Source organism: Rhipicephalus microplus, chromosome X, assembly GCF_043290135.1.
Source record: "Rhipicephalus microplus isolate Deutch F79 chromosome X, USDA_Rmic, whole genome shotgun sequence".
Classification (NCBI taxonomy): Eukaryota; Metazoa; Arthropoda; class Arachnida; order Ixodida; family Ixodidae; genus Rhipicephalus; species Rhipicephalus microplus.
The window spans coordinates 69,986,029-69,998,332 of record NC_134710.1 but is presented as its reverse complement, the minus strand read 5'-3'; the positions used below and the strand labels follow the sequence as shown (position 1 = coordinate 69,998,332).

Below are 12,304 nucleotides of genomic sequence, written 5' to 3'. Positions count from 1 at the left end.
AATAAATATTATAGGGTAGTAGGCCGGCATTAGATGAGATATTTTTCGCCATTCTTCTGAGAAGCATGGTATCCCCTAAACTATTGCGAGGAATTTTGTGCCAATCGTTATTGCAGTGGCTGAAAATGGTGAGGAATTAAGCCTGAAGTGGGTATGCAGCCCAGCTGATAGCTGAACAAAAACAAGCTTTTGTAATGGGTTCGAGCATTGGACGACCCACTCGTTACGCTATTCGCAGTGTGCAACGACTGCTTGTACTTTCGCTGTTTTAAAACGCTTTATAAGTCGTATTAACGCGATTGCTTTCCCGACATCAAGCCTGCCTAAAGCAAGTTTGCCAACAAGTCCCAAGCACCGGTGTGGCTCAGCCTTTCTCCAGAGAAAGACGAAGACGACGTTCTGAACGGACGCGTTTTTCATGTTCTCCGCTTCAAAGGATTTATCGGCCATGGGCCGAGGTGCTGCTCAGGCTTCAGCCAGCGGCAATGACTACCGTGTTGTACTTCCTCGCCTTCCCACCGGTAAGCTTGTTGTGGACTCTGTCTTTCTACATGCGGACTTAGCTGGTCGCCCCTACCGGGTTCAAGATTTTAGAGATGCTCTTCGGGACATCATTGACTTGAAGGAAATAAGCTCCATAGGTCAATTTCAAATGTCTCATGTTTGGATGGTCACATGCAAGTCAACGCTGACGAAAACAAAGTTGGTCACAAGAGGCGAATTTTTCGTCAAACGTCGTCGATGCCTCGTTATAGACCCGGAGCCCACAGAAGTGAAGTTGAAGCTTATGTGGCTTCCTGAGCGCTTGGAGGACGCCTATGTGTGCGAGGCACTGCAAGCTTTTGGGAAGGTCAAGACAATATCACAAGAAAGCTGGAAAGTAGCGGACATGGAACAAATGCGGACGCTAAATAGGGATGTTGTTTTGTCCCTTGCTGATGGAGTTCGCATTGCGGATATTCCTCATATTCTTGTTGTCTGCGGAGTGCAAAGCCTCGTCCTGATACCTGGCCGCCCACCACTTTGCCTTCGGTGCAGTAAGGTTGGACACATCCGTCGAAACTGCAGGACCCCTCGCTGTGACAAAACTGTCGACGCTTCGGTCATTCGGCCGAAGATTGTGTTATGACATACGCCAACAAGCTGCGACAGCACACAAAACAGCCAGATGATAACCTACAAGAGCATATTATGGATGCCACCGAGGTTTTGGATGCAACGGGAGACACTCCGTCAATGTCATATGCTGCAAGCTCTACCACAAGGAATCCAGAAGAGGAAAGAAAGTCACTCGCTGTTGACACAGTTGAAACTTCTGCGTGCAAAGAGCCAAGTGAATCATGCAAGCAGCATACCCAAAACGACTCCGCGCAACCCCTAGCACAAGTAGGAGTTCCTATGGAGAGTGCTGTTGCGCTGACCCATAAAGATGTCGAAGAACCACCAGTACATGATAGAGACTCTGGGCTGGATGCCGCAGAAAGTTCATCGCCTGCTTGCGCTGCAGCTCCGCAGCAGCTTTTTCATCATGGTGCAGTGTCGGAAGATGATATGCAGATCTCTACGGATACAGCAATACTGAAACGCCGCGCATCGTCCAGCTCGGATTCAAGCAAAGGGAGTGACCCAGCGTCAGTGACTAGGGAGTCACGCCGTCGCCGAAAGTCCATGCCAAAGGGGAAGTGTCGCCGATCCCGATCTAGGAGGCCTGCTGGGGGCTCACGGGAAGCCTCAGCGCCAACTCTTGGGACTGATCAAGTGGGACGATAAGCGAATTAGAAGGTAGTCACCATGGCGCAGTCTGAGCGACTCATCTTTGCCACCTTGAACGTACGCGGCCTTAGGTCTTCGCAGAAACAAGCACAACTCCGTAGACTTCTCAATCGGAAGCGTCTCGACTTTGTCGCCATCCAAGAGACAAAGATCGAGAGCGAGGAAGAGACCGAGAAGGCCCTGCGGCCTTTTCTGTCTCAGTTTAATGTGTGTGTCTCACATGCTAAAGGTTTATCTGCGGGCTGTTGGTTGTTTCTGAGAAAAAGCCTACCCTGTTCAGCATTGTGCACTACTGTTGATGAAGAGGGCAGGTATATATGCTGTGATTTTTCGTTGCAAGGAGTGCCATGGAGAATTATCAATCTATATGCGTTTAATGATGTTCCGAAACGGCTTGAGTTATTTGAAAAAGTGCGTAATTTAATTGACGTCGACAGATGCACGGTACTTATGGGAGATTTCAACTGCGTATGTGAAGCTATTGATCGTTATAATTCGCCAGGAAAGAGAGACAGGAGTGGTGAGCTTTTATCCGGTATTGTAGATAATGCAGGACTAATTGACATCGGGGTCTCGAATCGGGCAACAGCATATACAAGAGTACAAGGCAGCTCTCATGCTCGCCTTGACCGGATTTACGTGTCCTCATCACTCCTATCTCGTAAAATTTCCTGCAGCACCGAAGCTGTATCATTTTCAGACCATTGTATTGTCATAGCGCAAATTGGCGAAAATCGTCACAAACAATTCCGTCCCCAGTGGGCCCTTTGGAAAATGAATGCGAAGCTCCTCTGTGATCAGGAATTCATGAATCGCGTCCAGATGGCATTGAGGCAATCTTTTTCGATTGGTTTTCATATCTTTGCTGCTTGGGAGCTTTTTAAACAAGAAGTTCGCTCTATAGCTTTAGAAATTGGGGCTGTTAAGTCTTTCTATAGAAAGAATGATGAAAAGATACTTGTTAAAAGTCTTTGCAATCTTTATGAGATGGAATGCGAAATGCCGGGAAAGTACATCAAAGATATTGAGAATATTAAGTGCCAACTACAGAGATATGATGCTGCTCGCTACCAAGGGGCACGTATTAGATCTCGGAACCAGCGCACTTTAAATTCTGAGCAACCGACGCGCCAATCTTTACTTGATGAGGAACGCCATGCGATTTCTAAAGTTATTCCAGACTTGTACTTTAACGATGTGCTCATAAAAGATAACGGAGACATTACTTTGGCGTTCGAAACGTACTATAACAGCTTATTTAGCTCTCCCTCTGATGATCCTGACGCTCACCTCAAGGCTAGTTTTGTTTCTCTTGTGAACCCCTTGAAGGACAGTGATTGTGAAGTCATTAATGGGCCCATTACTCTACAGGAAATCGAGCAAGCAATCGACAACTTGCCTTTATTGAAAACACCGGGGCCTGATGGCATCTCAGGCGAATTTTACAAAGCTTTCAAGAAAACGCTTGCCCCTATATTGCTGAATATTTTTCAGATGAGTTACGACATGGATACACTCCCACAATCTTTTTGCAAAAGTCACACTGTGTTAATACCGAAAACAACTGACAAGGAAAAACTTCGCTTCGTTGAGGGCTACAGACCAATATCGCTGTCAAATGTGGACTACAAAATGTTCGCAAAAGTATTAGCAAATAGGTTCCAATTTGCTATGTCGATCCTCATTGGGTCTCATCAGACATGTGGGATTAGAGGTCGATCCATACAAACCAATATACATGTCGCTCGAACAGTGCTTCAATACTGTCATGGTTCTCAAAAACACCTTGCAATGCTACAGGTAGACCTTGCAAAAGCTTTTGATCGTGTTCGTCATTCCTTCCTTTTTTCTCTTCTCGAACAAGCTAATGTTGGCAAAGTTGTTCTTAAAGGCGTTAAATTATGCTATAATGAATGCTCAACTCGTCTGATAGTTAATGGTCAACTCTCCAAGCCAGTTTCTATTCGCTCTTCTGTAAAACAGGGATGCCCGATGTCACCTCTTTTATTTGCACTTTATCTAGAACCACTGTGATTAAGCATAATACAGTCGAGTTGCATTCGTGGTTTTAGAATATTAGGCAGTGAGGTTAAAGTATTGGCTTATGCAGACGATGTCGCATTCTTTTGCACAGATAAACCAAGTGTCGAAAATGTGGTATATACTATTGAAAAGTTTGGCGTAGTATCAGGAGCACGTTTAAATGCCTCTAAAAGTTTAGGACTGTGGTTTGGCTTGTGGGGTAGCACACCGAACCACTTTGCAGGGATTAATTGGACAAGAACTCCTCCAACATACCTCGGTGTACCATTGCATGCATATAGATTCAGTGCGCATTACTGGAAGGAACGTGTCCCTAAGCTTGAACGACAGGCCCAGACATTTGTGCCCTATCGACTTTCGATATTTGGGAGAGCTGAAGCATGCAATACTTTCTTAGCGACAAAACTTTACTATGTATTGCAACTTATTCATTGCGCAAGATTCTATATACAACGCTTTCATCGGATTTTCGCTACTTTCATATGGTCTTCGACTTTTGAGCCCATGCGTCGTGATAATATATTCAAGCCAGTTAGTGAGGGTGGGTTAGGACTAAAACACCTTTATCTATGGCAAATAGTGTCCCGATTCTTCTTCTTTCGAGACAATTCCCATCCTGTAATCCGTTCCTTCTTGCAAGTTACACTTGTTGATTGCTTACCAGATTTAATTGTTTCATCCAACTTCTCGGAACGCCCATGCTTGTGGGGATTCATGCAGGAAGTTTACCTCGCAGTTCAGTTCCTTAAAGCTCGCTTCTCTGTAGAATACCTGTACTCAGTATCGCGCAAGATGCTGTATAAGGACCTACTGAGTACACTCTTCCCACCTCCATTGTACCGTTCACTGTACGCCAATCTTCCTGGTCACGATGTGTTGAAGCGAGTGCGCAAAATGTACATTCCACCGAATTCAAAAACATTCTTCTATAAACTCCACTCTGAAACATTGGCGGTAAAGACATGGTTAGAAAGAAAAGGTATTTTCATTTCGTCTGTTAACTGCCGTCTATGTGATGTGCCGGAAACGATTGAACATTGCTTTGTTAGCTGCAAAGATGCCATACTATTTTGGGATGTCCTTCAGCGAGCACTGAAAAAACGTTTCGTCATTAATTCTCACACAATACGTTATCTTCTGCCAGCAACACTTGATGAAGTACCATATGATATGTTTTTCCTCATGGGTTTGCACAGCTTGTGGAAGACACGAATGCAAGACCACAATGCAGAGCCCACCACCTCTTCAAGCGCACACTTCATTCAAATGGCTATCCACCTAAAAAACATCTACGACGAGCTAGACTTTAGACCGGACTGGTACTCCGTCTTAGAGAACTGTTTGACCTCACCCCTTTTTTGTTTGTATAACACGATGTGAAGAACTCTTCATGTGAGGAACTCACGCTGTGTTAGCCATTTAGTGTTTATGAGTAACGCTTGAGCGCTTACTTTGGCGATTTGATTGTACTTTTGTTCGCTTGATTTTGTCTTTATTGCCCAAATACTTTAATAAATACCATGAAAAAAAAACACCGGTGTGGCTCAGTAGTAGATTACTGGGCTGGCACCCAGCGGACCCAGGTTCGAGTCGCCACTGTGTCATTGGTACTAGTTTTTTTTTTTAACGGGATGTGGTTACGGACACCGGCGGCAGCGGCGGCGGACAACTACACGGCGCTGCGCGAGACCCGAGTTGTGATCTCGTAACAGCTTTTGCTGTAAAATACAGAGGAAAGAGACAGAGGAGCGCCGAAGTTCGTGTTCGGATTGATCAGCTTGCACTGACTTAGTCGGCGGCACATGATAACACGATAGGAGTAAACAGCACGCGAGGAGATATGGCGGGGAGGCACGTTGTGATACTTAGAGACAGATAACGAACCTTTGCCAGTAGACCACCGCGGCGGGGCAAGTGATAACCAAATACACTCACCATAATGCCTGCAAATGCTGACTATCCTATCCTCTGTCATGAGATGAGAGACCCGGACGAGATGCTCCTGCGATTTCTGGACAGGCCACCTGGAAAGAGAAACAGATGCTGGTCAGGTACCGAACTCCACGACAGCGTTTGCGTGGCGGAACACATTTCGTCGGAGAATGCAACGCTGACAATCGTTCACAAACGAGATCGATCCGGGCACCACGAATCTTATACACTCGAGGACGGTCAGTGACGAACAGGCGTAACGAACGAGGAGGTTTGCGAACAATAGGCGAGGTATATCGACGAACATGCGGGGTCATTTCTTAATAAGGGGCGCTATAAAGCCTGATTCACTGCGTTTACACTCATCACGGTCGACTGACAATGTATGGCTACAACAATGAAGGAATAATCGACAGTATTGAAAACGTCATTTCATTAACAAATTCTAATAATAATAATAATAATAATAATAATAATAATAATAATAATAATAATAATAATAATAAATAATGTGGTAAAGCCTTTGAACAGTGGGTCGTCCTCTCCAGCGCCTTCTAGTGGGTCGCCCTTTTCAAAGAAGAAGAGCAGCTCGTGCAGAGAGTCGGTCCCCGCATTGACTGTCGCTGTCGTGAATCATCGCGGAGTGTCCGCCAATAAACCTCTTAACAACAACAATAATAATAATGTCCGAGGCTTTACGTGCCCAAACAGCAATATGATTATTAGGCCCGCCGTAGCCGAAATTTCGACCATCTGGTGCTCTTTAAATAACGTAAGCTGACATATGACACCGTACCCGGGCCTCAATAGTATTTCGCCTTCATCGATATGCGACTGCCGTGGTCGGGATCGAATTCGGGTCAGCTAGCAGCCGATCAACGAAACCGCTAGCCCACCGCGGCGGACAACTCGGATTAAAGCGAATTGCAAAGGAGGCACTTTTTTTTTTGCACTTCACTTCGTGATAAAACCCGTAATGAGCACTGTAGCGCATATCAGATGTCTATTGTCACCCCTTACGTTAATAAAAATTTTGCAAATCGCTGTCTTCCAGCAGGCATTTCGAATTCGCACGTACACACCCAGCCCCCCCCCCCCCCCCCCCATACGTCCATACAAGCAGACATTCCCAACGCAGCGCTAAAACAGGCGCGCTCACGTCATCATCGTTTGACCGCGAAAGAGCTTCCCCTGCAACGTGCCTTGGGCGCAAGTGTGGCCGTTCTCACGCCCACGCGTTGGTGGTCGGCCGTGTCGTCCGGTGTATGTGGGTGGCCGCGACGAGAAAATAGCCGCGTAAACAAAGACGCGCACTCGGAGGGAGGAGACCAGGCCTCGAGAACTGTGGCTGCTCGCCACCTCAGAGGCTTGGCCGCGCTCCAGAATGGCCGTCGCAGGTCCGCACGGCCCGCATTCTAAACTGCCGACGTATACCGACCCCTGTTTGTGGCCACTATTAGTGGCAGCTAGCGGTATTTGCAGCACTCCACCTAGCTAGAGATAGAGCCGAACCAGCGCAGTGCAAACGAGACCCATCGCTCAAAGCGCCATCGCGCCATTGCACCTGCCGATAAACATCGATTTCATAAATCTCTGTATCACGTGAACGAATGAAGTGACGAAAATACGCTGCCAAGTGCTCACAAGGATGATGACGACTATCTGTCATGGAGTAACTAATGCGTGTTTAATTATATTGGCCTCACAACAACCCTTACTTCGAAACTGAGAAAATATTGGACTTATAGTGTGATGTCTTTTCAATATGCTCTCGAAGCAATCTTACGCACCGATAGCCATGGTCTACATTTTGCCGAAACGCTATTCCATGCGCTCGCGTCGTGCCTTCTTCGGTCAATGTTCAAGCAACGGGAAGTCACGATTTTTGGACCGCGCGCCCTCTTGCAGTGTGGATTTACTATCAGATGGGCACGCGAAGAAAGGCCGTAGAGTCGCCTCCTTTTCGCAACTGCATCGAGGCGGTGAGATACGAGATCCAGCGCTGGCGGACGCGCGCGCGCACGTAATCAAACGGCGCACGAGCCACGCTTCCGGCGACGACGGTTTCCTCGCGCTTTCTTCCAGGGCTGATGCAAGCGACGGCACGGGAATGTGCGCGCGGCGACGTGGACGCCTTTCGGAGATGATGCCCAGGTACCAGAGTTGCCAAAAAGAGACGCCGTAACCAATAAAGATCGCGATGTGTATGGCTGGACTGCGCCACCATTATCGACGAAATCAGCTTCTAAGCGCACTGGATAACAGACATGTGAGGGTATATTTTAACAACGAAACTGTTTAGGCTAGCCGTATTGTGTCCGACCCTATATTCAAAAAAAAAAAACACACACACACTGCCGCGTTCCCTAGCAACCACTTGTCTCGCACACACTTACACATACCTACCTACCTACCTACCTACATACATACATACATACATACATACATACATACATACATACATACATACATACATACATACATACATACATACATACATACATACATACATACATACATACATACATGCTGTTGTGCCACAGACATGTTCCTCGTTCGGGAGCACGTCTCACGAGATCGAGCCCTGTTCCGACGAACTGTCTCCCCCCTCCCAGCGCCGCCTTCCGTGCAGAAGAACCGTGCAGTTCCGGGGATAACGTCGCTTCCTCCGCCAAACCACTTTGCAGTTCCGGCTATGGCTGCGTCTCCTCAGCCGAGCCACTGTGCCGTTCCGGGGAACTGGTCTCGCAGAAGAGTCCCAAAACGCTATTTATGGCCGTGCCGGCCCCATGTTAGGAGGATTTTGCCCCAGCCGACGTTGTCGTGCTGGCCGGCTCTGTACAAACGACAACCAGCTACAGTAAACGCTCCCTTTTGTTGCTGTTTTCAAAACGGATTGCCTCCCTGCTTCGCCTTCGGGCTAAGGCTTCAGCGAAGTCCGCTCGACTGCTCGCCGCTCTTCGCCACCGCTACCATCGCGACACAGCAAATTCCTAACAATACATACATACATACATACATACATACATACATACATACATACATACATACATACATACATACATACATACATACATACATACATACATACTGTTGTGCCACAGACATGTTCCTCGTTCGGGAGCACGTCTCACAAGATCGAGCCCTGTTTCGACGAACTGTCTCCCCCCCCCTCCCAGCGCCGCCTTCTGTGCAGGAGAACCGTGCAGTCCGGGGATAACGTCGTTTCCTCCGCCGAACCACTTTGCAGTTCCGGGTATGGCTACGTCTCCCCCTCCGAGCCCGAGAACTGGTCTGAGAGAATGGACCAAAGACGCTATTTAAGGCCGAGCCGGCCCCATGTTAGGAAATTTTGCCCCAGCCGACGTTGTCGTGCTGGCCGGCTCTGTAAAACGACAACCTGCTACAGTAAACGCTACTTTTGTTGCTGTTTTCCAAACGGATTGCCTCCCTGTTTCACCTTCGGGCTAAGGCTTTATGGAAGTCCGCTCGACGGCTTGCCGCTCTTCGCCACCGCTACCATCGCGACAGAGCAAATTCATAACAGTGGTTGGCAGCTTCGGGATACGATATCTTACGTTTGGCACGCCGGATCAGACCCCTGTCCTCAACGTTTTGCTGCTCTGGGACCCGCTACCCCGATCTCAACGGCTGAAAAGTTGGATCGGATCTCCGAGCACGAGGACGACCGCCGTGATAGCGTTTGGCTACGCTGCGATACGCTACCCCTGCTCTCATCGTTCGGCAAGCTGGGACAAGCAACCCCGGATCTCAACATTGGCAAGTTGGACCGGATCCCTGAAGGCCTGATACTGTTCGACGGCAGCCACGAGTTGGACCATCGTTGGCTACTTTGGTTGGGTGAGTGCCCAACGTTTACTGTTCATTTCGCCAGACCTCTCTAGCACAGGCAGATGTTAGGAGAGCGTTTTGTGTTTTTTTTGTTGTATTCACCTACTTTAAACCACGAGATTAGTTTTAAAGTACGGTGAATATCAGTAGTAGAGCATCACGAGGGACGAGATCGCGATGGAGCAGTACCTGGTGCAGGACCTCCTTGAAATTTGTGGAGCCATGGGGATTTCCGCCGGGCCCGCTAAAACAAGGGAAGCGATTCTCGAGGTGATGCGGGCAGAGAATGTGACGGCCGAGGAAGCTGACGAGTTTTGGGAGCTCGTTTGTGAGCAAAGGCAAAAGGCCGAGAAAAGCCGCGAAGAGCTCGAAGCTCAAAGGCACGAAAAGTGGCAAGCCGAGGAGAGCAGAAGAAGGACAGAGCATGCTCTCAAAATGAGAGAGCTTGACCTTAAAATTCAAGCCCTTAAGTGGGAGCGAGCGAAACACCAGCTCCACAACTTTCAGGCAGGCGAGAACATCGCCCATTTTCTTGAGGATTTTGAAGTTGTCTGCTGTGATGTTGGTGTTAGCCGTGACCTTTGGGTGGAGAAGCTCGCCACGTTGTTGCCGCGCAAGATAGCGCATGTTTTGAATTGCTTACCCTTCGAGGAAGCAAGAGACTTCAGTTATGTTAGATATGCCTTGATAAGATATTTTTTTCTTTCAAGTCATGCTGACGAGGAAAGTCGGAGCGATGAAGACAAGGTTGAAGCGCCACGAAGGGCGCTAAAGGACGACGCCCGCCGAAAAGAGCGTGAGGATGAGGCGCGTCGTAGAGCGCTAGCAGTAGAAGCGCGTCGAGAAGCGCGTAAAGATAAGGCATGCCGAAAAGCTATGGAAGCTGAGGCCCGTCGCGAAGCACAAGCCGCAGAAGTGTGCCAGAGAGAGCGAGACGCCGAAGTGCGTCGGATAGAGCCAGACGTTCAGGTGCATCGCAAGGAGTTTGGGGCCGAGGCCCATCGCACGGCTAAGGACGCCGAGGCGCATCGCGAAGCGCTAGAGACGGAGCCGCTTCACAGCACACATGATCCAGATGCATCGCATCAAAAAGAGTTTGACAAGTCGAGTCGTAAGGCGCTACAGGTTGACGCCTGTCGACAAAATATTGAGCAGGATGCGCGAGATAAAGCGCTACAGAATAAAGCTCTTAAAAGAGAGCACGAGGCTGACTTCGAAGGGCAGAGAACAAGGGCTAACCACGACAGCGATAAACCCCCACCGATCGAAAGCTCTTTAGCCGCGTTAGTTGCTTTTAAAGGCATCGGGACTCCCGTTCTGTCCCAAGCAGAGGCAGCTAGCAACGGGCCCGAGGATAAGCTAGATAACCAGTGTGGAGTTTCGGGAGTACTTGTCAAAGGCAGCACACTTGGAAGTAAGTGTGTCGAGGCTGCCAGTATTGCGAGAAGTCCCGACAGAAAGAGGCGTCGGCGTAAGCGTAACGTGGTAAAGACGACGGGCGCCAAGAGTGCTAAAACTGCTGTTAGGTGCCATGACATCATTCGTCGAGACGCCATGTTCACGACTAGGCGTAGGATCGCGACAGGGCCCTCTGGGAAATGTTTGAAGCTCAGACCATCACGAGGATCGACATTAGGCGGGAAGCGCGTCAAGAAAAACCGACTTTCAGGAAAATTCGGACGCCGAGATCTTCGCCTGGTCTCATCAATTTTGGTGCTGCGTAGAGGCAACCACGAGGGAAAGCATCGCGCACGCCTGAGTTGTAACAAAGGCGGTTGTTCCCCACCGTGGAGAAAGGGTTACTGGTCGAACGGGTGGCGTAAACGATGCAGTGCAGATGCCCCTTTCTTCGAGTTCAGCGGCTGCGGGTCAAAAGTCGCTGCTACTGAGTTCGGCGAACAGGTTGATGCGTCGTCCTTTTGTCCAGACCGCAACCCTCAGAAGCTGTGGAGTGCGCGACTCCCCAGAGTTCGCTTGAGAGAAAGCCGCCTCGCTAATACGAAGAGTGTATTTTTTGTATTTAATTTTGAGAATAACTTTTTCTAGTTTTGTCTTCTGCCGACGAGCAAGAAATGGATCTAAATTTTTGTAAGTTTTACTTTTCTTGTCGTCGCAGAAGCAGATATTATTGATATGTTTGGTTCATTACTTTTGTTTTCCTTATAGCTCGAAAGGTAACAGTTGACGTGTTCTATTTTAACAGAGAAGGCTGAGTAAAAGCCCTGTTTAAAATACCTTCTTTGTTTGACATTACGTGTTGGTAAGCGTGTCACTGTAGGTTAATTTTCACTTTGTTTTGTGTAACGCGCGCAAGTTTAAATTTAGTGTTACTTTCTCACCTTTTCAAGCGTGCATTGTCTTGTTTTGATGATCATTGGCGGAGCTCATTGAAGTGAGAGCTCGTAGGATGACGAACTTTGTTATGTTTAACAGTCTGACGCTTGCAAGCGACGCCAATGTGCGTGATTCATAATTGCTTGGTATTCTAAATTGTAGATTCGGGGCCAAATTGAGTTAACCTCGGCAGCTTCGATCGTCCCTAATCTGCCCGGGTCACAGTCGAGAATCGCTCACGAAAAAAAAAATTCTGTTTGGTTTAGCAGTGTCATGCACTGTAAAGGAGTGTCCACATTATGTATTGCTCCTCAGATACATTGCTCGTGATGCTATTTTTTTTAGCTCAGTTAAATCTCGAGGAAATATT

General features: G+C 48.1%; 1 protein-coding gene across 2 annotated transcripts in view; it reads right to left on the bottom strand.

Moving 5' to 3' along the window:
* The window catches only part of LOC119175926 (uncharacterized), a 134,763-nt gene that overhangs the window by 47,521 nt on the left and 74,938 nt on the right, over positions 1 to 12,304 (bottom strand). For both annotated transcript variants that reach the window (XM_075877109.1, XM_037426966.2), the window contains exon 2: positions 5,752 to 5,840. In XM_075877109.1, coding sequence (XP_075733224.1) covers positions 5,752 to 5,791 — 40 coding nt within the window. In that variant the 5' untranslated portion in view covers positions 5,792 to 5,840. The remainder of the gene's footprint in view (positions 1 to 5,751; positions 5,841 to 12,304) is intronic.